We start from the raw sequence: 27,802 nt of genomic DNA, 5'->3' as shown, positions 1-27,802 counted from the left end.
GAAGACTTTGTGGGCTCTAATTTAGAGGGGGCACCAAAGGGAGCTCATGGGACAGACAGGTAAGCATGGTGGCTGAGATCTTTGGTTTGGTAGGGAAAGGGGACAGGATTTATCACAACTCAGAGTCAAGAGGTAATGAAGAGGTCCTGCCCTTCAATAGGGCCTTTCTACAATGTCCCCTTAGAGACTTTCAGTGACGAGGCACCTACCCCACTTGGAGCAACCCCAATAATTAACTTTCCCTTAAATTGAACAAAAACTGACCTTGGCTCTGGTAAACTTTATATGTTAACAAAGGAAAAAAGGCCCCGATCTCAGTCTCAGTAGCCCAGGTTCCTGGCTGGAATCCTCTTTTCCAACACAGAGACAGAATTCTCCTAACTCACTCAGTCTACCAACAATTATTAAGTCCACCTGTGTACCAGACCCCATGTTAAGTGTTGAGAATGAGACAAAAGGAAATTTCCTGCTCTCAAGGAGCTCACAGTCTAATGGGGGAGACACAAGAAAACACACATGTACAAACAAGCTAATCAGGATAAATAGGAAACCATTAACAAGGGGAAAGCCCTAGAATTAAGGGGTGGTGGTGGTAGAGCTTCCAGGAGAAGATACAGTGTTAGCTGAAGGAAACCAGGAGATAAAGAGTATAGAAGGGAGACCCTCCCAGACATGGGGGACAACAGAAAGAGCATGCCCAGAGCTGAGAGATAGAGAGGTTTGTCTGGTGAATACTCAGGAGGCCAGAGGCACTAGATTGATAAGTATGGGTCAAGAGAAAGGGTAAGAAGACTTGGAAAGATGGGGTGGGACAAACACAACATTTTCTATTTGCTTCTGGAGGCAATTGGGGGTCATTGCAGTGACATGGGCATCCCTGTATTTGACTAATTTAATGGCTGAAAGGAGGATGGACCAGAAAGGGAAGAGACTAGAGGAGGGCAGACCTCCCCTGCCCCCAGCAGCTACTGCAGTCATCCAGGTGTGAGGTGAGAAGCTGCTGAGGTGAAACTGACAGTCCTTGGCCACAGCTTGGGGGATATGGGGATGGAGGAAGGGCAGGTAAGAAAGAGTAAGGAGTCCAGGGTGACTCCTGAGTTGTGAGTCAAAGGGACTCACAGGTAAGGAAGGTGGGAGGGGATAGATTGGGGGAAACCTAATAAATTCTATATTGAATATGTTGAACTTAAAGTGTCTACTGCATATCCAATTCAAGATGTCTGAAAAGCAATTGGAGGTGCTATATAGGAGGTAAGCAGAAATATTGGGGCAGTCATGAGCAGAGACAGTAATTATATCCAAGGGAGCTGCTAGATCCCTAAATGAAATAGTAAAAAAAGAGAAGAGGGGCCCAGACAGGACCCCGAGGGACATGTATGAGAGGTGATAGGGAATGATCTGGAGGAAAAATCAGCAAAAAAGACAAAGAAAGTATAGTCAGATAGATGAGAAGACCAGAAGAGAGGGGCTGTCCTGAAAAACTAGTGAGAAAAGTGAGTGGCAGCATCAGAGCAGAGGCTACAGAGGGATCAAGGAGGATGAGGAAAGAGAGAGAAGATCATTGGATCTGGCAACTAAAAGATCACTGGTCACTCTGGAGAGAGCAGTTCTGTTGGCACAGGATCAGAAACTGGATTGTGACGGGTTAAGAAAAGAGGGAGATGAGAGGAAGTAGGGGCATTGATCCTAAATAGCTTTGTCAAGGAGTGTAGGACATAGGATGAGAGCAGGGATGAAAGGATTGAGTGAGGGTTTCTTTAGGATGGAGGAGAGGGGGCATGTTTGGAGCCATCAGAGAGGGAGAGATTGAGAATAAGTGAGAGTGTTATGGGGTGGCTAGGTGGCGAGTGGGGAACACCAGGAGACCATCCATAGGAGATGCGATGGAATGGGGTCAGGAACAAGTAGAGCCTTGGTAAGGAAGGAGGAGAGGGGGACAGAAGGCATAAAGATGCCCAGCAGAGAGTAGGGTGAGCGGAGCCATGGGAGGTCTGAGGTGGGATGAGAAAGTTTGGAAGAACTCTTGCGGAGAGGAGGAATCCTGAGCAGCAGTGAGGGTAAAGTTGGATAACATAAAACTCTAGTGGACTCAGTCAGAAGAGGGGTGTGATTCTTTCCACCTTTATTTAACAGTACGTCTGTAGCCTCCAAGGGGATGAATGGTGACTGATTCAAAACTGAGGCTCAGATGGGTAGAATTCATGATATAAGGAAGCTAGGGATTCAAGAGAGAAGGCCAGTGTAGAGTTGAACTAGTTCACCAAAGAGTCAAATGGGGAGAAGAGGAAAGAGTGACCAGTGTAAGGAAGATGACCTGGAAGAGAACTGAGGGATCAAAGGACTGGAGATCATGATGCAAGTGAAGAGTAGGGTTATGGAAGGGATAAGTCAGATTATGGTTGAATAAGGGAATGTTAGAATACCTGAACAGGGAGATGGTTCATTTGTAATGGCAAGATAAAGGACTTGACCATTTTCTGTGTGGCTAAAGAGATGGTGGAGGTGAAGCTCATGGGAAGGGATGGGTCAAAGAACTAAAAAGGGCAATATTCAAGTCTTTCTAATAATAAAGGTAAAAGTTGAGAAGAGAAAAATAGTGAACCAGGTAAGGAATTCCTTTGAGGAAGAGGAGTGGTGGGGGGTGTGGAGAAGTGTGTGGACAGCAACTTCTGGAATCTTGATGGAGTGGTAGATGTGAATAAGCATGACCTTCAAAGGCAGAGGGGTGACTGGATGAAGAAAAGAAGCACCCCACCACGGGGAGTGAGTATTCCAAGCCCGAACCAGTGAGCTGAGGAGAACGTGTGAAGGGGTGGCTTCTCTGCCCCTTCAAGAAAGGGAAGCCTTCTTTCAGCCAGATATCTCTGGATCTGAGGTGAAAACAGGGCTCCCGAGAGGGCCAGGATAGTTTCTCACTTAGGGCCACTAGGATTCCCTTGCTTTCTTTCTTGTACAATTTTTTGTTTGGGGTAGATATTTCACGAAGGATTTGGACTTAATCTTTTCAGGCAAGAAGCTCCCCTGGGAGAGCAGCTCATTACAGGAGATTTTAGATCAGAGTGAGAGGAAATGGGAACAAAAGTCTTCTAAGGCAGTAACCGCCTGGTGTGACTAGTCCAAAATCTGAGAGTCTCAGCGGGCTAATAAGACCAGAGCGGTGCAGCAAGCTCTTCTACAAGTTCCCCGGCCAGGGAATCCATGAACCCCAAAGTTAACCTAGGCGACTTTGGGACTAGTTAGAATCCTGTTTGGAAATGACATGGCGCCTACATCTGCCCCGGGGTGACATCTATCCACGGCTCCTTCTGAGGGCACGACCAGGGGCTTCCCTGTGCCAGTCCTAGGATGGAGGTCTGGGCTGGACCCACGTCTGTGTCCTCTTTGTGCTTTCTGGGGTCAAGCAGGGCGGGCACCGCCAGTTCTGATGAGGAGGCTGGGGCCCCGGGGCCCACTTCTATGTCCGCTCTCCACCCCCTTGGGGTCAAGGACAAGCGGACCTGGCTCTTTTTTTTAGGGTTTTGCAAGGCAACGGGGTGATGAAGATAACGCCCCCCCACCCTGCTCCTCCACACTGTGGGGACCCGGGCGGGGGCTTCCCGGGGGCGGCCCCCGAGGCCGGCGGCTCCGGCCACACGTGCGAGGCAGCGCCGGCCCACGAGGCCCTCCGTGCGGGGGGCCAGGCCCGGGGGCCCGCGCGCCCCCACGCGCCCCCACGCGCCCGCTCCAGGCCCGGGAGGAGCCCCACGACGAAGGCCGCGGGCCGCTACCTGAGCTGCTCCACCAGGGCGCAGAGCTGGGTGATGGGCAGCTCGATTTCCTCCCCGCCCTGGGACTCGGAGGTCACCAGGCTCTCCGACTCCGACTCGTAGGCGGCCATCCCGCCGCCGCGCCGGCCGCAGTCTCGGGAGCCGCCGCCTCGCACTTCCCGCGCCGCGCGGAACGCCGTTGCCGGGGCAGCGGCGACGTCACTGGGCCGCGACGCGCGGCGGGCCGTTGCCGTGGAGACGGGACGCCGACGCCTGCGCTCTAGCGCCGGAGACGCCCCTCCCGGGCCCGGCTTTCGGCTCTGCGCAGGCGCGGGCGCGGGCGGAGGAGAAGCCGAGCGTGCTGGGACGTGCGGCCGCGGCGGGAGCCCAGGAGGGACTGCTGGTCTACCAGGCCTCCTGCCCGCACCGGCACGTGCCCACCGCGGGCCTCCGGCCTCGGAGGAGGTCCCCTTAGCTCGGGACCGGACTGGGGAGCCCCGCTCCGAGTAAAGACTGCAAATGCATAAAGAAGACACTAAAGAAATCGTGTCTGTAGTTACAGAGGAAAACGTTTCGCATCCCCGCCTTGCGCGTGGCTCCTTGACCTGCCCCTTGTCTGTCTTGGTGTCCGGCCGCTTTCTGCTTCTCCACGTCCTAGCACACTGACTCTGCATGGTCTTGTTTGTCCTTTGTCCTTGAAGACCGTGACGCCGTGGAGCTGATGCCATGACCTCAGGGGGCGATGCCATGACATCATGGAGGTGATGCCATGACCTCAGGGGGCGGTGCCATGACATCATGGAGGTGATGCCATGACCTCAGGGGTGTGATGCCAGATATGGAAATGATGCCAAGACCTCAGGAGGGTGATGCCAGATATGGAAATGATGCCATGACCTCAGGGGGTGATGCCATGACATCATGGAGGTGATGCCATAACCTCAGAGGGGTGATGCCAGATATGGAAATGATGCCATGACCTCAGGGGGGTGATGCCAGATATGGAAATGATGCCATGACCTCGGGGGGCAATTCCATGACATCAGGGAGTGATGTCCATGGATTGGATTTGAGGGGGGGGGGCTGTACTAAGTCCCCAGCCTCATTTTCCTCTCCAGAGTCATCTAGGTCCAGTAGCCAGATATGCATCAGGTCATCTGGAAATGGCCCTGGATGCCAGGCAGTCAGGATGAAGGGACTCGCCCAAGGTCATGCAATTAGTGAGTGGCAAGTGTCTGAGATTAGATTTGAACTCAGCTCCTCCTAACTTCATAGATACAGCTATGTGTAGCAGTGGATAGAGTGAGTGCCCACCTAAGAGGCCAGGAGGATTGAGCATTGAAAAAAAAACTGTCAAAGTGTTGAAGAAAAGAATATCCAATTCATCAGTCCAATCATTGTTGGTGACTTTAGAAAAGGTGATTTCTGCTGAAGAATGAGATTACAGAGAATATAAAAGACAGAGAAAAAGGGAAAGTACTGAATGTTGACAGTTTTTCAAAGAGTAGGAATGAAAAAATGAGGAGACTGTGATCCTGGGTCAGTCATTCTATTTGCTTCAGTTTCCTCAACTGTAAAATAGGTATTCTAAATAATGACAATGAATAAAGCACCAGTCTTAGAGTCAAGAGGATGGAAGTTTGAATCCAGCCTCAGACACTTAGCACATATTAGCTGTGTAACCTTGGGCAAGTCCCTTAACCCTGATTGCCTCACATCCAGGGTCATCTCCAGTCATCCTGATTCATATCTGGTCACAGGACCCAGATGACTCCGGAGGAGAAAGTGAGGCCGATGACTTAGCATAGCACCCCCACTCAAATCCAATTCATGAGCTTGTCATAGCACCACCTTCCTGAGAACAGACAAACATTCTAATAATAGCACCTACCTCCCAGAGTGGTTGTGTCAAATAATATTTAACTTATAACGTGCTTAGCACTGTTCCTAGCCCATATTATAAATATTAGCTATTAATATTATAAATTAAATGCTAGTAATTACTTTGCATATATGTCTATGTAATAGTTTTCTATGTCCATATTGATCCCTAACTCTGGCTTCCCCCATTTCCTTCAGATCCCAGCCAAAATCCCACTTTCTACAGGAAGCCTTTTCAATTCCTCTTCATTCTAGGGCCTTCTATTGATTATTTCTAATTTATCCTGTCTATAGCTTGTCTGTCCATAGTTTCCAGATTTTTCTCTCCCATTAGACTATAAACTCCTTGAGGGTAAGGACTGGTTTTTTGCCTTTCTTTGAATCTTCAGCTCTTAGCACATTGTAGATACTTCATAAATGTTTATTGACTAACCAACCTACTCCACCCACCAGTAGAATATAAATTTGAAGACAGAGACTATTTCATCTCTTCTTGTCCTTGTGTCCTTATCATCACTTGTAGCTAATTAATAACTCTTGTTCAGTTTGAGAAGCTGGAATAGAATATCACTATATATTCTTTGAGACTATTCCTTGAGCTCCTGGGGAAAGACAACTTCTTCCAAGAGCTTGCCAGTTTTGAAGTAATACATTTAAGTGTTCCCTGATGGTTTCTGGGTCTCCTTGAGTAGAAATTCTCTTCGTGTGACCCTAGGAAGGAGGGATCTCAAGCAAGGGAATATAACATAGAAAGAAATATGTCATCGTAGCCCCCCTTCCCAGCCCATTCCCTGCAAGCATCAGCCGCAGCCTCTGACCCTGACATAGTGATGCTATTTTGATCCCCTTGTATCACAAAGGACAACAGCAGCTACTACTACTTGTGCAAAACCACTCACATCATCCCTTGGAACATAGCAAAGGGGAGTAATAATCCCTCCCCTGACTCCCTCTCAGTATTTGTTAAGAAGATCAAATGTGAGGATGCCAAAGGCGCTATACAAACCTACAAGATGGTTCTTAGTAGAAAGTTAGTCTATAATCATTTCTTAATCATTTATATGCTCAAAACTTTATACTTGGAAAAGTGCTTTACATAACTTTTTTATGATTAGCCTATACAATTATAGAGATATTTATTGTACATGTGTGATATCAAACCTATATGCTACATAATGTTATTAAAGATAATTTATAAATTATATATTGTGTATATATGATATATGATATTTTATGTATGTGTGGTATATGTGATATATAATGTATAATATATGTATGTGTATATTATTATATAATATATATGTAATATATAATATATATTATATAAATGTATTATGCAAAATATATTGTATATCATATATAATATGTTGTATATATTATATCTAACAATATACAAAGTATTATGTATATTTTTGTTTTATATAATATACATTATATGTAATGTGATATGCATAATATTGTTGCATATAGTAGATTATATTACTTTATACTAAATGATGTAAATATATAATGATATATATTGTTGTATATCACACATATTATCTGAGTGATACATGGATTTTATATATATAAAATAATATACATAACAACTATATATATATGTGTGTGTGTAAAAATCTGCATTATGCACCTACTGTGTACAAATAGCACACTATTATACTTCTGGAGAGAAACAAAATTTTTATGGTAAACTCTCCCCTAAGGCAACATTCAGTTTGTGGGGAAAGGATAAAAAATATTCACAATTTTAATTCACAAATATTAATTCAATTCACAATATTTGTAACTTAGTTACAAAATTATTGCATGAAGTTTAAAGAGGAGAAAGGCATTGTACCATGGGGTAAGAAGGACAGATATAGCATCAAAAGAAGATAGTATTTGAAGTTTATTTTAAAAAGGATAGTTAGGAATTCAAGGAGAAAAGAGGAAAGGAAAACTAAAATAATTTGAAGAAGAAACCCTGTGACCCCTCTATTCATTTCATCTATAATTTCATTTTATCTCCATGTGTGCCTTAGCTCCAAGCCTACTTTGGGACTCTAACCAAAACCTAAATTTCTAGAAAAAGGCAGTTGATCATTTTAACCAAATTAAAGCAATTTAAATAATGACTGAATCACTAGGGCAATTTCAAAAGGATTTTTAAAGGCAAACAAGACAGAGATTGGAGAGCTACTTTGGATGATAAATTCTGAGTACATAAGTAGTTAGAACTAGAAAAGGCAGGCAACTTTCCTCCTGTTCCTAGTAAAATAGGAAATGTTGTAACCAGGTTACAACTGGTCCCCCAATTGTTTATGGTCACAGGAGGAGGTGTTCACAATGGGGGTATTACTGCTGGGAGATTTACATCTGATTTCCGTATTTCCTTACAGGGGAAAAAAACTTGAGAATTGGAGGCCTATTTCAGTGACATAAGGGCTAAGAGCACAAAGCTATTAAGAGGCTCTGGTAAATCCATAGTAAATCGGTTTGGAGTCTATTGAAGGACTTACCCTTTGAAATAATCAACTTTTTGAGTTTGGGAGCCTTGGGATCCACAACTAATACCATATAGTATTTTGTAAGACCCTGATAGAAATAAGTATCAAGTTCATGCTGATTGTTTTGCACCATTTTCTCTTTTTAATATTTCTTTAGGGTTTGTTTGCTTTACTTTGCATTTCAGGACCATATCAGACAGGACATATATATATATATATATATATATATATATATATATATATGTATGTATCTGTATATGTAGATATAGTGTGCCACCAGTTAGCTCCAAAGAGTAAGTGGAAAGAAAGCCTCTTACTAGAAGTCTTCAAACAAATGCTGCCATGTTTTAGAGGGGATTTCTGTGTTGGATAGATCATGCTGGATGACCTCTATATGGTCCCTTTCTACTCTTGATTCAGTGATAAGTTCCAACCTTATCTCTCACTACACTAGCTGCAGGTCAGATTCCTCCTACCACACATTCCCTTGGTCCTGCAGGTCTCCATTTTTTAAATACTCTCCCTAGCTTGTCTGGGGAGCTTCATCAGTGCTTTCTCTGATCTGCAATAAGCCTACCTCCTTTCAACTGAGAAAGTTTGGAGTCTGTAAAATGTCATATGCTAGTTTGTTTTTTAATTTTCCATGTCTGTCTTCCCAATTAGATTATAAGCAGACACTTATTTTTCCTATCCCTTGAAGTACTTTATACACATGGTGGAAGCTTGGTGGATGATTTTTCTCTCTTCTACATTTTCTTTTCCATTAGAATTGAACCACAGGGAAAAGGAGTTTTTTTCCAGATGTTGTTTTATTCAATAGTGACCTCAAAAGTGATCCTTACTATATTATCAGCCCTCAAGGTGGACATCTGGACTACTAAGGCAGATGAGCTATAAGTGATCTAAAATCATTTGATCCAATCCCTCCCTCCCCCTGCCCTACACATACTTCATTTTATAGATAAGGAAATGGAGACCTAGAATATTAAAGTGATTTGCCAGAGGTTATACAAATAGTATCAGATGAAATAGAATATTTTTAAAATATCTTTACTATTTTTGCCTTTTTCATTAGCATTCTTGAGTCATTTGATCAGATTCACTTTATCTTATGCATTGTATTTAGCCATACCTGATTGCTGCAAATTGAAACATCCAACCCAGATTTGGATATGGTTGTCAAAATCTAGGATTTCAATAAAGCATGAGTGGCAAAAAGTCAACCTGTGTTGTATTCTCTTTATTCTTGATCATCTAGTTGAATTTTGAGCTAGTTTATCCCTGTTCTAGCCCCTTTATATAATACTTCAAAATCCAATTGAATCATAAGTCAGAATTCTGCTTTTTCAGCTTTTTGAGCTCACTTTAGGGGATAAATTTTCTTTGTCAAGAAAATCCCAAAAGAGGGTCTCAAAGTGTCAGGCTTGACTGAAAAATGATTGAACCAACAATATATATCCTGGGAGTTTTACTCATCTTTATTACCTCTGAATTAAGTAATTAGTACTAGAGAAAGGAAATTTTAAAAGGTTTAGGGGGAAAAAAGACATTTCCTCCCCTCCTCTACTCTGGTATCACAACCATCAGCTTAAAAGGAGCTATGGTATATGTAAAACTTGGCAATGTTAAGTTAACAAGACAACTTTCAGGATTCCTTAACAGAAGTGATCATCTCCATGGAGACTCTTTGACCAGGATCAATCTTTTCCAAAAGGTAGGGTAACTGGTGTGTGTGTGCTTTTTAGAGACATATAGTAAAGGGTCTCTCTCTAGATGTCCACCCCTAGCCTTTCCTTCCACGCCTTTATTTCTTACGTAGCTTTACTCATTGAATTGGGCATTGCCTCAGTCAAATCTGTTAAAGACCTCAACTTAAAAAGCCCAAGGTCTCCCACCATATCCATAACCATCTCAAGTCAATCTGATTCAGGTCTAGTCACTAACTCAGATGACTCTGGAGGAAAATGTAGGATGGTGACTTTGCACCCCTTTCCTCCACTTAAATCCCAATTCATTTGCATGACATGGCATGCCTGATGTCATACTCCTCTTTTTTTTAATTAAGGCAATGGGGTTAAGTGACTTGCCCAAGGTCACACAACTAGGCAATTAAGTGTCTGAGGTCAGATTTGAACTCAGGTCCTCCTGGCTCTAGAGCAGGTGCTCGATTCACTGCCCACCTAGGTGCCCCCCCATAGTCTTCTTTAAGAGCAAACAGCACCCTATCTCTCCACAACTGCTAACTCATGGTCAATATTACTTAAAGAATAGATTCAACCTTTCATTCCGTAATTATCTAAATTTAGATCAAACTCAAAAGTGAAACAGCCATTGAAGAAAAACACAAAGTTTTAAATTCACTTTGTTATAAACTATTCAGTCTTTCCTATGATTAAGCTTTAAGTAAGGAGAGAAGACAGGACACTTGAAGGAGAATGGCAGAAAACAGGATACTAAGTTACTAGAGGAAAAATGCAGAAGTGCATATAGGATAAGTTTTAGGGACCCTTTTTTTGCCTAATGTTATATTCCTGGCTGCCAAAGGTATACGTCAACAATAAGTCCAACAGATATCCTAGAAGCTGAGCAAGGCTTCCCTTAGATTTTTATAAACCCTTAGAGCTGGAAGGGACCTTAAAGATTCTAGCCCAAGTGCCTCATTTTAGAGGAGGAAATTGAGGTTTTGGGAAGGTGAGAAATTTGCCCAAGATCTAATAGCTAATGTTTGAGTGGGGATTCACCCCTAGAGCTTATGATTCCTTATAAGAATGCGCCCCTTTCCCCTACAGACATAGCCTTACCAAGTCTTGAGTGTGTAGTTGAATGTACTGCTCTATCATGCAGTCCAGTCTTAATGAAGCCTCATGCTAAGAATCATGCAAAGGCCATATGAAAGAAAACTCATCCTTTTCCCACTCAGCTAGAGTACTCATAGAAGTTTAATGGGAAAATCCTGGAATGCAAAGCAGAAGACTGGCATTCAATAAACTACATCATCATGGACAACATTGCAACTTTTAGGAGATTTCATTTTCCATCTATGAAATGGTTATTATAACAATACTTGCACTACCTACCTAAAAGGATTGTTGTGAGAAAGCCTTATTTTCAAACCTTAAAGTGTTCCAAAATATGCAAATCTGGAGGGAAGAAGCATTTATACACCTACTATTTGAAAGTCTTTAAAAATATTATCTCGTTTGAGCCTCAACTACCCTTCAAACTAGATTCTATTATCCTTTTATAGTTGAGTAAACTGAGGCAAGAAAAGGTTTTAATGAGGTTAGTTAGAGGTTAATTACCTTACCTAGAGTCTGAGGTCAGATCTAAGCTCCACTCTTCCTGACTCTATCTAATGAGTCACCTAGCTACCTCCTGATTGTCCTTCCACCTATTCCCATAAAGACCAATGTCGGGGCAGCTAGGTGGCGCAGTGGATAAAGCACCGGCCCTGGAGTCAGGAGTACCTGAGTTCAAATCCGGCCTCAGACACTTAAAAATTACCTAGCTGTGTGGCCTTGGGCAAGTCACTTAACCCCATTTGCCTTGCAAAAACCTAAAAAAAAAACCAATGTCATCTCCTCTAAGAAATATCCCTCCCCCTTTATAAAGGTAAGCAAATTAGATTTTGAGTCAGGTAATCTGAATTCAAATGTCAGCTCTGTTATTTATTTACTACCTATCTGAGCATAGGTAAGCCCATTAAGGGACTTTAGTCCCTCAGACTAAATCTGTACCTCTAATGTCCAGAATACTGGCATCACCCTACTTGGTGACAACCAACACCTTCAGATCACATGCAATACTTTCTTTTGTAACTCTAATATACACATATCATTTAATCTCCCATGTTACATTTATCTTTGTTGAAGTTTTATCCCCTTACTAGAGTTAAGAGTGTTTATGTCTTGTCTAAAACTCATAAGCATATGGCAAGAAGACAGAAGCAGAAGCAGACTCCTCTTTATAAGATGGGGAAGCTTGAAACACTAGCACAATAGAAAAATAGAAAATGAAGGTGTTGAGTACCAAGGTGATGAGGAATGCAAGGCTTATCAGGAAAAGAGCCATGCCATTGACTGACTACGAACCAGAGAGCTTCAGGAACCATGAACACTAGAAGAAAAGAACAATAGAATCAGGATGATGCATGGAGATTCATACTTGGAAAATGTGTCTGAAGGTGAGCATATGGAAGTGGAGAACCATACAGTGCTTCCCAGAGGGAAGCAGGAGAACAATAAGACACTAACAACATTCTCCTACCAAGGTCCTTGATTCTACTTATATTGCCAGGAATATAATCTGAGTTTGGGAAAGGGGGCAGTGCTAAGATTGAACCTCTGTGGGAAAGAGAAATAGGCTCAATTTAATGAGAAAACAAATATTGCCTTCATAAAAGAGAATAGGGTATGAATCCTTTCTCTTTTTTCATTTTGTTTTATTATATCTTCTGTTTTTACATTACAATTATTTCCATATATACCTTTCCCTAACCCATTGCCCAGTGAGCCTTCTTGGTTTTTCACTGCTTTTAATAAAAATGTTTTATGATGAACAATTTTATTAACCTCAGTACTTTCAGGGGACTGGTGACCCTTGAGAAACATGAACAATTTCTGTAACTGCAAAGGAAAAGTCTGAGTGGGAGCAGAGATTGTCATCACTACCACCACCACCACCATCATCATTATTATTATAGATAAAACAATATAGTCTCCTATATTGAACCCATTCCATTTCTCAGCAGAATCAAGCTTCACTTTAGGATTAATTAATTAATCCTTGTACAGGATTAATGGTTTTTGTCAAGGAGACTGTAGTAGTAATAATACATTAAACTGGACAAACCTATGTGAACTCCAAGATAAGATTAAACCAAGGGATCATTAAGAAATTGAGAGAAATCCCTTGCCTACAGATCATCCAGTTCCAAAAGCCCAAAATGGGAGCTTAGGATGTGTGTATATGTGTGTGTGAGAGATGCATGTTGTAGTTGTGTCTTGGGAGAGAGTGGCCAGTGTGGCTGCACCATTGCATTACATAGTGATGGATTGTTCTGGTGAACACTGGACCCCTTTTCACGATAAGGTTTTTAAATGCATAAAATAAAATACATAGGATTACAAAAGAAACCAATAGCATTCTAATACCAATATCAAAATATTTTTAAGAACAGGTTTGTGGAATCCAAGTTAAGAAATCCTAATATGGATCCTCGCCAAGAACTATTTCAATTTTGGGCTGTGATTAGACTGTTACTGAAAAGACTTCTCATCCTGTCACAGACTCTTTGGGAGGATATAGTGAACTAAAGATATTCAGGAAGGAAAACGATGCAGCCACCACTCTATGGGAGATGTCTGTCATTTGTGGTACCTTCTCACATTCTCAGAGACATACCAGGAAAAGGAAGCATTTAGAAACCTGTACTTCTGGCTAGACTTTATCAAACCAAGCTGGGATCCATTATAGGGAAAGAAAATACATTAATGATTCAGAGGAATTACTGCAGAATGTGACACAGAGACATGAGCTTGTACCCCCCAGCAGGCAGTCAACAAAGCAATATAGCTAGAAGAGAGCCACTATGGACAATTTTGTTTCTTTTTATTTGAGTCTAGGAAGGAGGAACATTTCTCTGAAGAGGAGGTCTTTTCTAGAAAGTACATGCAATAGAGAGAATTCAAGAGTGGCAGACACCTGAGAATCAGGGAAGGAGGCAATCACTACAAGAAAGCCATCCCGGATTTTGTAAAAGTATCTGAAAGATTCAACACCCTTACTTTCATCATGCCCAAATATTTTCAGGTGTTGGATAGCCAACTTAGGGAAAGTGAGAGAATAAGTTACATTGATGTTAGATGCATAAGTACTACACGAGAAAGGAAAGACTCTCAAATTTGGGGCAAAGATTGGAGAGGGGGTCACATATGAGTCAGACTAGAATGGTCTAGGTGATCAGGGTGACTCTATATAATAAATTGTTGCTTTCCTTATAACTGTCTGCAGGGAGCAGGGATAGGTTTCCAGTCTTTCCACACACATCAGGGAGGAAAAGAAAGTGTATGAATAAAAAGGGAACAGCTGGAGGCAACAAGACTTAGTCCCATAATTTTTCAAGGGTTCTATTCAGTTGGGGAAATAAAAACAGATGCTTTACCAGGTTGAATAGAACTCCTAGATAAAGTTGGAAGTAAACTCCTCAGAGTAGACACTTCCCAGATGGTCAAGGAGGCTCCAAGACTGAGTTGTCCATTGGGGGAACAGTACTGTATAGCTGAATGATTCCACAATAGTAGTCAAATTGATCCAAAAGGTATGAGAGGATTTCAGAAGGGGATGTGTTCTTGATTTTTCTAGAAGCGAAATCTAATGGATCAGTCTGGGGGGGAGGGGAATGAGACTGGGGGAGGGGACTACCCTAGGTTTTTTTTAATTTATAGAATGAAACAAACATTTCTATAATACAATTAAAAAGGCAATTGTACGTGAAATTGCACATCTACCATGCACAACTTGCTATTCCTTTCAAATCTACAACAAAATTATCTTGTAATTTTTTTTCTTTTTTCTTTTCTTTTTTTGCTCTAAGTTTTTCAAAATTTGAGAGACCTTTTGCCTACAAGTCAACCAGTTCCCACACAATTATGTGGGATTATGTAAATGCATATCCATACACATGTTTATATGCATGGTAAACAACATCTGCATATAGATAAGCAGACATACATATGCTTATCTATATATAGATACATTATGATTATTTCCATATATACCTCTCCCTAACCCACGTCTTGTGGTTAACACCTATATCTTATATACACACATCTGCATTTATACAACATATTCACAATAATGAACAGGAGCAATAATACATGTATATTTATGCAGACAGATGCTCAAACACACACACACACACACACACACACACACACACACATATCTGGGAATCATTCAATCAGAGATGAGAAACTCATTTAAGCTGAAGTCACCAAGGTGATTCTTTATATAATAGAAAGAAAGGAGGGACAAGGACAGAGCCTTGGGGAAGTTGCTGGTTGATGGGTTTGACTTAGAAGGAAAAAAAAACCCAGCAAGAGTGAGAATCAGACACATAGAGAACGAGGAGAGAGAAGTGTTACAGAAGAAAATGTGATCAACGGTGTCAGAGGCTGCAAAGACATTAAGATGAATATCAAAAAGAACAATTAAGAGATCAGTGATGACTTTGAAGTAGTTTCAGTCGAATGATGGAGTTGGAAGTCTGATAGCTTTGGGTTTAGAAGAAAGTGAAAGCCTGAGAAGGGAGGTCAAGTTTGGCTGTAGTTTAGCTAAGACATTTCACTAAGAGGGAAAGGAGAAATATAGGATGATCACTAACAGAGAAGATAAAATGGAGTTAAAGTTTTAAGACATGAACATGCTTGTAGGCAGAAGGGGAAGTCAGTAGATAGAAAAACACTAAAGACTAAACAGAGAGTGGAAATGAGAAAGAGAAGACATGATGGCATGGGATCATTTGTGCATGAGGAGAGTTTGACCTGGCAAAGAGAAAGGACAGTTCTTCACAGGAGATGTGTTAAAAAAAAAAAAAAGGGAAGTCATAGTAGATGTCTGAGGGATGAGAAGGAGGGAAGTGGGAGAGCTCTTCAAAAATATTTTCAGTGAAGTATAAAACAAAGTCTTCAGCTGAGAGGGTAGTGGGATGGGGAAGGGGAAGCCATAGGAAGCCTGAGAAGAAATGAAAAGGTTTGGAAGCGTCACTAAGGTGAATGGGAGAGCACATCTATTAGAGATATTTTAAAAGATTGCCTTGCTGCAATGAGGACCATATTACATGTAATATAAATTCTTAGTGAACTCATCAACATCATTTCATTTCTTTGACCAGCTTCATTCATTAATAGTAATGAAACTGGATGTAATACAAGATTATTTTTGGCAGGGCAAGATTGCTGAGTGCACAAGGGATTGGGGGATTAAAGCATAAACTATAGTGTTGAACTGATTTATAGCTAATAAAAATTTTTCTTCATCCTCAGTAGAGAGGTGGAGGAACCATGAATGTGAAATGTGACATACATAATCAGATATATCCAACTTTTTTTCTTACTTTGCAAGAAATGTGAGAGAAGGAAACATGTCAGGAAAGAAATATCATGTTTTCAATGCTACCCTTTTGGGGGAGCAGGCTTGTGCTAGAGGGACATGAAATGCCTCTGATTCTCAAGAATTAAAGAGGTTTATTCAGAGGGGAATGGAGTCGAATACAATATCTGGGATCAGGCTACAACATGTAAGCGCGGAAGACCAAAGGACACCATTAAGGAATTGTACATCAGGAAGAGAGGATGGGTTGGTCACATGCCGAGCATTGGTACCTTCTTAGCAAGGAAGATCTCCAACACACTAAATGGATTCCTTGTGTTAAACCTCAGGGAAAACAATGAGAAGAGTACATTATAATGTTTGTTTTTCATTCTTTTTTTTTTAGTTTTTTTGCAGGTCAAATGGGGTTAAGTGGCTTGACCAAGGCCACACAGCTAGGTAATTATTAAGTGTCTGAGACCGGATTTGAACCCAGGTACTCCCACTACACCACCTAGCTGCCCCAGTATTTTTCATTCTTGAAGAAGACCATGACATCAGGGAGGTGATGCTATGACAAGTAAGTGAATTTGATTTAAGTGAAGGGGTACTGTGCTCAGTCACCAAACCTCACTTTCTCCTCTGGAGCCATCTGGTTCCAGGGGTCAGATATGAATCAGGACAGCTGGAGAAGGTCCTGGATATGGGGTTTGCCCAAGATCATACAGCTAATGTCAAGAGTCTGCATCTGGATTTGAACTCAGATCCTCCTGACTTCAGGTTTGATGCTCTATCCACTGCACCACATTGCTACCCAATGGCAAGAGGGCAGAATAAGATACATAGGTATGGATGGGTAGGAAATGCATCACAAATTGATGAGATTTTAGATTCATTTGAGTATTTAGGTCCTAGATGAACATTTACTAGATTTTAGGTTGGGAGCCAATTTCTGAATAGATTGTACCTACCACCTTATCTTTGATTATCTGATTTCCTCACCCCTAAAACCAAGATTATAATACTTGCACTACTTATGTCCCAGTGTGTTCATGAGAAAAGCTTTTGATAAATTGAAAAGTGCAATATAAATGGGAGAGAACTGCCATTATTTTCCTAAAAGATGTCTTTTCCCCCCGATCTAAGCAGCTGAAAGTGGAACCATTCCCAGATTTCCTAAAAGACCTGTGGCCTAGGGGAAAACTTCCACTTCAGCCCTAGCCTCTTGGGTATTCTCTCATTCTAGTCTCAAAACCTATCAAGCCATGCCTGTAATTTAAGTTGACTGTCCAGGATGTTTAAAACAGTGCTGACACACAGTAAGTACTTAAACAGTGCTTTTTGGTCGATCGGTCGATTGTTGATTTAGGGGTCCCTGGATGAAGGGTAGTAGTGGCAGATACATCCTTAGTAACCACCAACCATAAACAGTAATAACAATAGCAGCAGTAATCATTCGGCAGCCTTGCTCTCCCTCAAAGAGTCCAAAGTAGAAAAAGGTCATCTGTTCAGAAGACACCATCATTTGTCCTGAGCTGATAAGGAAATGGTTATTTGCAAACCTATAGCACAGGAATGAATTGGGGGATTCAAAAGCCCTTTTTAAACTTTTCCATTATTATAATAATGGAATTAACCTAATAGATGCAAAACAAAGAAAAACTCTTTAAAGTAGACAGTCATTTATTAAGCACCTACTATATGTCAGGCACTGTATTGAGTGCTGGAATTAGGATTAAGTAAAATCCAAATTATTATTATCTCATTGCCTCTGGGATAAAATAAATTCTATTTAGTTCTGTGTATAAATATATATATATATTTATAAAAAATGGCTATTTAACTATAATGTTCTTCACAACTTGGTTCCTTTTTATCTTTTCAGTCTTCTTACACTTCTACACTTTCTATGATCCAGTTTTCTTACACCTCCACACTCTCCATATTCCAACTTTCTTTCACCTCCACTCTCCATGCTCCAGTCCTCTTACACCTCCTCACTCTCTATGATCCAACCTTCTTACACCTCCACACTCTCCATGGTCTCTACACTCTCCATGGTCCAGTCTTCTTACACCTCCACACCTGCTATGGTCTCCACACCCTCACTGATCCAACCTTACACCACTGCCACTCTCTATGGTCCAACTACTGGTCCTTCTTTGTTTAGTCTAGATATTGGATATACCAATACAGGTGAGTGCTAGAGCCCCCTTATACTAGCCCAGGAGAGGTGTTTGATAAATATCCAGTGTGAGCTTTTACACATCAGAAATCAGTACAAATCCAGATCCAGGGGTGGCTAGGTGGCGCAGTGGATAAAGCACCGGCCCTGAAATCAGGAGTACCTGAGTTCAAATCCGACCTCAGACACTTAATGATTATCTAGTTGTGTGGTCTTGGGCAAGCTACTTAACCACATTTGTCTTGCAAAAACATAAAAAAAAATACAAATCCAGGCTTGATTTACTGTTTTGTTGATTGGAGGGAGAGGGGAGAATTCTGCAAACTACTGCCCAAATCCAAATACTGGATTTGCTCTGGGCTAAAGTTTGTTGACCTACTGGTTTAGGCTAAAGAAAGTGATGAAGAAAATGTTTACAATGCTGATTAAACTTAAGAATGTCCTACTTTCAATTGGAAATCAAGTAAATGTCCTTCAATTGGGGAATGGCTTAGCAAACTGTGGTATATGTATGTCATGGAATACTATTGTTCTATTAGAAACCAGGAGGGACGGGAATTCAGAGAAGCCTGGAGGGATTTGCATGAACTGATGCTGAGTGAGATGAGCAGAACCATAAAAACACTGTACACCCTAACAGCAACATGGGGGTGATGATCAACCTTGAAGGACTCGCTCATTCCATCAGTGCAACAATTGGGAACAATTTTGGGCTGTCTGCAAAGGAGAGTGCCATCTGTATCCAGAGAAAGAAACATGGAGTTTGAACAAAATTCAAGGACTAATCCCTTTAATTAAGAAAAAAACAGATATCTTATTATCTGATCTTGTTATCTCTTAGACTTTTTGTCTCTTCCTTAAGCATATGATTTCTTTCTCATCACACTCAATTTGGATCAAGGTACAACATGCAAACAAAGTAAAGACTGACAGATTGCTTTCTGTGGGGGGGTGGAGGAGGAAAGTAAGATTGGGGGGAAAATTGTAAAACTCAAATAACATCTTTAATAAAAATAAATAAAAAAAAAAGAATGTCCTACTTTCATTTTTTCCCACGGGAGAGCTGGTTGGTAAATTTTTAACTACACCTTCTTGCCTATATATGCACATGTTGTAACCCCACCACCACCATAGAATATAGGAGAATCTTCATTTGAACATAAAATAAAATGTAATTTTTTGAAAAAATAATGGAAGCTTCCTGAGGGTGTTTTTCTTTGTATATTCAGTACTCGGTATAAAGCCCTCACTAAAATGCTTTTTTTTTTTTTTAGATTTTACAAGGCAATGGGGTTAAGTGGTTTGCCCAAGGCCACATGGCTAGGTAATTATTAAGTGTCTGCGGTCAGATTTGAACTCAGGTACTCCTGACTCCAAGGCCAGTGCTCTATCCACTGTACCACCTAGCCGCCCCCAAAAATGCTTTTTGACAGAATGTTTCATCAGTGTGGATACTCCTTTCACCAGGGAAAATCATGATCTATTCATACCCTTCCATCCTATGAAATTCCTTTCTTTGTCCATCCATGAATCTTCCACAGAGAATCTGTCCAACACATTGGTCTCCCCCGAATCTCTTAATCTATTTCAAGTCCAGTGCAACACCCACACTAGTCATCTGTTAACTGTTCTGTTAGGTTTTGCTCTCACTACTTGGCCAGCCCCAAGCCTTTTCCAGTCATGGGTGTCCTTAAAGTGTATTTTCTGTTACTTCTTATGTGTAAAAATCACATTGGAAATAAGCTGCAACCTACTCACATCTACTGAGTATCCTTCCTTTGTGCTTTGGGTACCCAACAATTGTGAATCTTTACTTAAATGGTGACCTGCCATAATTTGAAGTTTTGTGGAATCATTCAATATCTTGATGGATCTGTGATTTCATCCAGTGGTGCATACTACAACTCACCCACTCCTCATTTTGCCAGCACTTGCTATGCATAAGAAATGTACCAAGCACAGGAGATAAAAAGAGACAAAGACAATCCTTGGCTTCAGGGAGCTTACAGTCTAATGGATCTGATTGATCCTATATGGATAATTAAGCTAAAGTCCTTTAAGTGAATATGGATCTCATTTGGGGAACTTTGTAATGTGTTGGAGTTTAATAAGATCAGCTCATTGCCAAGCACAAACAGGAATCTCTAGAAGACCTCATCATCTCTAAGACCTAATAGATCTTCCATATGAATTTTCCATGAGACATCTTTCTGACAGTAGCAAACACTATTAACTTTCATACTTGTACTATGCCTTTCCTGACATTAATCAGGGGTTCATTGAATAAAATTGTCTTTTTTGTTAAATATTTCAAGGATATATAACTTGCATATATTAAGGACACAGGCTACTGTCTCAAGCTTACAAATTGTCCCCTTGCCTGTGCTGATAGAGTCTCTCCACATATTAGGATATTGTGTAACAGAAATGAAATGGGTATGACCAAAAAAGTTTATGGCAAGAGGCAAGTTTTAGACATCCCTGGTTTTCTACCTCTGATACTTTCAGTTATGAGGTATCAATTAGCAAGGATGCATGAGAAATAGAAGTTTCTGGCATGAAATGTTCTAGACACTGAATATTTCAGAAACAGAGGGGAGTGCCATAGGAGACCGGGGTGGGGGGGTGCAGATAAAGAGCAGAGACAGTCTATTGCAAAACAGACTAGTCAGTTGGATTAGGTTCTATAACATGCCACATCTTTATTTCATATTTATGATTTCTTCTAATTTGGTATTGACTTAGAGCTTTCTCTAATAATATAAAGGCTCTTTTAATTTTATTAAATGTTTTGATAATTACATTTCAATATAATTCTTTTCTTTTACTTTATTTTATACATTTCAAAATCTGATTCTGAGAAGGCAGTAGGTTTCCCCAGACTGTTACAATGGGATCTGTGACAAACCAGATTAAAAAGCTCTATTTTAAGTCAATAATCTTATAGTCCATGAGCAGCTGATTGAGAAATGACTCCTGCATTGGTAACCAGCCATTTTTCTATTTAAGACAAACAATCAATTTCTTTTTTTTTGCATTGCTTGCTTAGCACCTTCTGATTCATCTTTAAGAAAACACTCATGATCCATGACTATGAGGTTTCTGTATAACCTACATAAGCCTTTAGTCTCATTTTTTTTTTCTTGCTCCTGAACCATGTCTTCCAATGCTATGCCTACCTTTGCAATTACATCACTGGTTATTAAAGGTTTTATTTTTGTTTTGTTTTGGTGGAAGGGAAGCTGTGATTTCATTGGAAACTAGTACCTTTGCATAGTAGCTGTCTCCCATCTCTGAAATACACGCTCTCCTTACTTCTGCCTCATTGAATCCCTCTCTTCCTTAAAGATGCAATTCATCCCCTACATGAAGGGGTGATCTTCCCAACTGTCCGTGCCCTGCCTCTCAAACTGCCTTGCTTTTGTCTATCTTATATTAATTTTTTTATTCTGTATACCTATAGAGAGCCTCGAAAAAGTCATAGTGGGACTTTTGGGACATACTGTTATATTCTTCCAACAGAATGTAGCTCCTTGAGAATGGCAGTTTGTCTTGTTTTTCTTTTTTGCCAGCAATTGGAACAGTGCAATATAATGATACAGAGGAGCTTAATAACTGTTTGTGGTTATTTATTAATTGTTTGGGATGTTGCACTCTCAGTGAGGAAACTTTTTCATCAATGCAATTAGATACCTGCTTTTAGATTTAGTCTTAGAGATTTTTCTGGGGTGATTGACTCATCCGCGGTCATGAAGTTAACATGACTGTCAGTCAATAAGCATTTGTTAGGCACCTGTTATATTCCTTTGGTAAGTGCTGAGAATATGGCAGCTAGGTGGTGCAATGGATAGAGCACCAGCCCTGGAGTCAGGAGAACCTGAGTTCAAATAATTACCTAGCTGTGTGACGTTGGGCAAGTCACAACCCCACTGCCTTGCAAAAAAAAAAAGTGCTGAAGATACAAAGGGTACAGTTCCTTCCCTCAAAAAAACACACATTTTTAATATGCAAACAACTATGGGCATGTAAAATTCACAGTATAAATAGGAGATAATTCTAGTGGGAAGGCATTAACAGGACAAGAGGTGGAATGGGAAAGGTCGCTTAATAGAAGATGGTATTTGATCTGAGTATTAAAGAAAGCCAGGGTAAGCAAAGGAAGAAATGAGGAGGGAGAGCATGAGGGAATAGCCATTGCAAAGACAAGGAGTTAAGAGATACAGTGTCCCATGTAGAGTAAGTAGAGTATCCATTAACCAATAATGTTTTTCAATAATCTGTGTTGATTGAATCTAAGCAAATGCTTCATAGAATTCTTTTCTTCCTCATCTTCCACAATAGATGTTGATGCATGAACTGCAATTATCTTGAATTGGAATCTTTCTGGAGTTTTATAATAGTACCAGCAAGAAGATGAAACATCCCATGAAATGATGCTTCTTCCTTCAGATACTTGCTAAGAATCAATTCTGCTGTTTCTTTCATTTGATCCTCCATGAAGAACCTGAACACCATCTTTCCTTTGAGCTGCAATTTCCTTTTGTCTTCTGTTTTCTTTATAATGTCAAGATTGATTCCATTCCTCTAAATAGTAGGGTTTTTTCACTGGTTATTGCACAAGGATTGTTTGGTTTTGGGATAATGAGAAGAATACTGGACTGGAAGTCAAGAGACCTCAGTTGTTTCTAATCTGATATTTAGTAGTAGCTCCGATTGTGGACTTTTCCCACTCCAGGTCTCAGTGGCCTCCTCCATAAAATGAGAGGTTGGGACTGAAAAACACCCAAGGTTCCTTCCAACTTAGAAACCCTATAATTCTATTATTATGGTCTCTTCACATAATAGAGCGATATCACTACCAAGACTTGACTCTCACCCTAGAACCTTTCAGTCTCATTCTTCTTTCCACCTCCCACAGGAAAGTAGGAACAGAGCCTAGCCAGATTTTTTTTTCTGAAAAGAAACAGGACACTGGGCGTGACTGAAATGAAAGACTGTATATCCTCCTGTGTTTTCAAAGACCCAAAAATAGATCTAAGTCACAGCTGAAGCAACGGCAGCCAGAGTTCCCAAGGAAAGCGTTGGTACAGAGGAGTGTTGGCCAATTAGCACTCACAAATTGTGAAAAGCAGATGCCAGAGGGAAATGCCAAGAGCCATAGGACACCCAGTCCTTCTGTTCTCCATGATTCTCTTTGGGTCCCAAGATGGTTGGCACATATCTTTCCCATCTCTTGGACATAGAGCAAAGTTTCTTCTTTTAAGCCAGTTTCCACACCCAGGGTTGTTCTCAAGCTCAAATACATGTGCTTGTGTGTTTATACATGATGGGAAGGAGAGGAGGGTTAGCCTTGAGATGTGAGTGTTACAGAAATGACTGGTGGGTGATTCACATCCAGTTCCTCCATGGGTATTATCACTAGGTTGAAGGTACCAAAGCATAGCACCTTTTTGTGAGGAGTTCCTGATTTTATGTGTGTGAATTGCCCTTCTACCAGTGTAAATTAGATTTAATTCAGTTCATTTCAAAAGCCATTTTATAAACATTGGCTCTGAAGAGATATAAAATAAAGATGAAACAATGGTTGCACTCAAGAAGCTTCTTGTAGCAGTCTCTTTCTCCTTGTCTTGGGGAATCTTGGTTATGTTATTCTATGAATCCTTCCACAGACAATCTGCACAAGACACCAAAAGTCATTTTTCTGAGGTTATTAATATTTTATCAATTGCTTAATTAAATTAATTAGTGATTAGTTATTGTCTTGATAATGCATTTTAGGCTTTCTTGCATATAGGGCATTATTGGTCATTTGCTGCAGCTGACTTAAACCTTTTTTCTCCAGTTCCATTTGGATTATCTATAATTTTGATTCTTCAGAAATTTTTCTATTCCCCTACTCCAGCTCTTCTGTGGTTCCCTATTGCTAATCAGATAAATATAAACTCTGGCATTTAAAATCCTTCACTTTCTAACTCACATATAATTTGTTTAATTTGCATTAATAAAAATTTAATATTATAAAGAAATTTTTAAAAATTTTAAATCAGTCACAAGATAGAAAAAGATAAAATTATAAGGTAGCTATCCATTGAATGATTTCATGTTCACAAAGAGTTCAGAAAAGAAACATTTAAAGAATGGTTAAATAAACAGTAATATTGTGTGATGATAATGGACTTAGCTCCTCTCACCAGTTCAGTAATAAAGGACAATTCTAAAAGACTAGTGATAGAAAAATCATTCAGAGGAAATCAAATCAAATCAAGATCATTCAGAGGAAAAAACTATGGAATTTGAATGCAAACCAAAGCATACCACATTCACTTTTTAAATTTTGTTTTATGGGTTTTTTTTCTTTTTCTTATGGTTCCCCCCCTCCTTTAGTTCAGATTCTTGTTTCCCAACATGATTATTAGGAAATATGTTAAACATGAATGTACCTGTATAACCCATATCAGATTGCTTCCTGTCATGAAGAGGAAAGAAAGAAGGGAAGAAGGGAGAAAAATGTGGACCCAAAAGCTTACAAAAAGATGAATGTTTGAAAACTATCTTTGCATGCAATTGAAAAAATAAAATAAAATAACTTTAAAAAATAAAGATTGGTTAAGCCTCTGAATCAGGGAAATAGCAATGTTACTTCAAAAGCATTTTATAAACATTAACTGTGAAAGGATTAAAAAACCAAAGATGAAATAGTGGTAGCCCTCAAGAAGCTTACCTATCCCTTTGTGTCTTGTAACCCATCTCTTTGGATGTCAAGGGGACATCCAATATGCTGGAGAATGCCATCAGTTTAAAAAAGAAAATGAAAAAAAGAAACACAAAGTTAGGGGCAACTAGGTGGCATAGTGGATAGAGCACCAGCCAAGTCAGAAGGACCTGAGTTCAAATCCAGCCTCAGACACTTAACAATTGCCTAGCTGTGTGACCTTGGGCAAATCACTAAATCCCATTGCTTTAAATAAATAAAATTTTGAAAAAAGAAATACAAAGTTAATCCCTTTCTGTTAAGCATTTGCATTAGACCAAGAACAATTGGAAATGAATTCAAAATAATATACATCCCCTTTCCATAAAAACAAACTCCTGTTTTCCTAAAGTTGGTCTCAAGATACACTCAAGATGCTTATTTTTAGTTCACATCCCCCATTTATTCTTTGTCTTATTTACTCTTTCAAACTAATTTCTTATTACTCCCCTTCCCACATTCTAACTAAATCAGCATCCTAGCTATTCCTAGAACTTCACCTCCCCTTTCTGTGCCTTTACAAATCTTGTCCTCCATGTCTTAATGTCCTCCCTACCCTTTTTTTGCCTGTGGAACTCCTCTTTTCCATAATGGGGCCAGGCCTATAAGAAGCCTTTCCTGAGTCCTAGGGTTTTAGGGAAGGAAATACATATTTACATATATTACCCACTGAGTGTTAGACACTGTGCTACCTAATTAATAAATATTAAGTGTGTGTTGGGTATAGTGGTAAGTGCTTTGGGAATATTTCATTTGTTAGTATCCTTCCCCATGGGTGCCCTTTAACTCACTTATTTGCCTACGTATTTGTTTGTCTATTCTTTCATTTATTTACTTGTTTATTATTGAGACTCTTACATATGTATTTACTTGTTTATTCAGTTATTTACTTATTTGCTGGCTTAGCATTTGTGTGTAGTAAAAGCATGGTCCTCTTTTATCTGAAGGCCATTGTTGCCCCGAGTGTACATATAGAAGACAAAGATCTTTTTACCCACATCTTTGTAGATCTAGACTAGAGCTATATTTGATTTATTTTGTGAGATTTCCCAGAGGCAACTCTGCGTGGGAGCAAAAGGAATGAAAAAAATTTGATTTGGTGAGAGTCTCCCAAATAAATCTGATCATCAGACTTTTATTATGCATTTACTAGGTATCAGGTGCAGCCATAGGGCTCCAGATATAATTTTTTTTAAAAAACCTATTCTCTAGGAACTGTCTAGTGGGTGAGACAGCATGGGAATAAAATAGGCCCTATAAAATAGAGGAAAGGTTAGGAGAAATCTGTTCTCTAATTAATCTGTTCCCTCTTACCCTGACCATGTATTTTACATTAATTTACACCTCCCCCCCCCAACCCCAATCCATTGTCCAAACTATAGAGATGAGGTCAATAAACTTTTTAGTAAAGTATCTTGCTCCTCCCTGGCAAAAGACTCATTAAATCCTTGCCCCCAGGCACAAGAAAAACCTATCAACAAAATATTGGATCCCTAACCTGAAAGGATGAAGTCTTTGTGCTACAACCTCTTAATCTACATTTCTAATTACCTCATTTCTGCTCTCTAAGTTATTGCCTCCATCAACTTATGCCTAATTATCTCATCTTCCTAAATTTTTCTTACTTTTTCTTCAGATCAAGGTTAATGTGATTTCAAATGTATAATAGGTATAACAATTCTTGTGGTCTTGATGAGGAGGGGAAAAACTTGAAGGAGGGACAGAATTTGGAACTAAAATAAAAATAATTTTTAAAGGTTGTTGAATACAATTCCATATTAAAAATAATAATGATAATAAATGATAATATGATCACGGTAATGATAATAAATGATTAAAATCACAATCATAATTATAATAATACAATCTGAATCCAACTTTCAAAGACACTATTTTATCTGATCCCCAAATGTTCTTTTGAGGCCAGCAAAGGATGATTAGCCCCATTTGACAGACGAGATCTCATCTCAGATGAGGCTCAGAATTAATTTTACACAGCTAGTAAGTGGAGGAGTTTAGTCTGGAACCAAAATGTCTGATTTCAAATCCTGTGTTTCTTCTTAAGCAGGAATTGAAAAGCCAAGGAATTCTTTACAGGACTCGAGTTCAGGCTAGGGTTGGTTTCCTGTCAAAAGCAAGTCCAGAAAAGACTAACCATAATAGTGAAATCACCTCAAAAAGGTGAGCTTGAAAAAGTAGAGACTTAGTTGGAAAAAGATAGCTGTGTTTAGGCATTTGAAGGGTTACCATGTGGAATCCACTTGAACCCAGGGAACAGAATCATGAGCAAACACTAGAAAGTTCAAAAAAGGTGGACTTGAGTTTGATGTCAAGAAAAAACTGCCTATTAATTAGACCTATCCACTGGTTGAATGAGTTCTCACTGGAGGTAATATAGCCCATCTTCCAAGAAGTCCTCAGGTGGTGATTGAATGATTACTTCTTGGCTATGTTAAGGAGGGATGCCTATTTGGGGTATCTCCAAAAGGAAGGCAACAGAAGTCCCATTGAGTTCTAAAATTTTGGGATTCTATGAAGTTTTGGCAAATCTTTCTATAACCCTAGATATTCTACAGTAGTGATGCTTAACAACATTTGAGTTAGGTTAACTTTTATTGCTACCTTCACCAACATTTATACAACCACCATCAACAATTAAGCA

The 27,802-nt window shown here is 40.0% G+C and overlaps 1 protein-coding gene across 1 annotated transcript in view; it reads right to left on the bottom strand.

Moving 5' to 3' along the window:
* Nucleotides 1-3,929, bottom strand: part of CFAP263 (cilia and flagella associated protein 263) — a 34,360-nt gene extending 30,431 nt beyond the window's left edge. The window contains exon 1 of the mRNA XM_074198949.1: nt 3,768-3,929. Within this exon, the coding sequence (XP_074055050.1) occupies nt 3,768-3,877 (110 nt within the window). The 5' untranslated portion in view covers nt 3,878-3,929. The remainder of the gene's footprint in view (nt 1-3,767) is intronic.
* Between the last annotated feature and the right edge of the window lie 23,873 nt (nt 3,930-27,802).

This window comes from Macrotis lagotis, chromosome 1 (genome assembly GCF_037893015.1).
Source record: "Macrotis lagotis isolate mMagLag1 chromosome 1, bilby.v1.9.chrom.fasta, whole genome shotgun sequence".
NCBI classification, from domain to species: Eukaryota; Metazoa; Chordata; class Mammalia; order Peramelemorphia; family Peramelidae; genus Macrotis; species Macrotis lagotis.
Note: the sequence above shows the minus strand (reverse complement) of the source record. Positions and strands in the feature narration are given on the sequence as shown.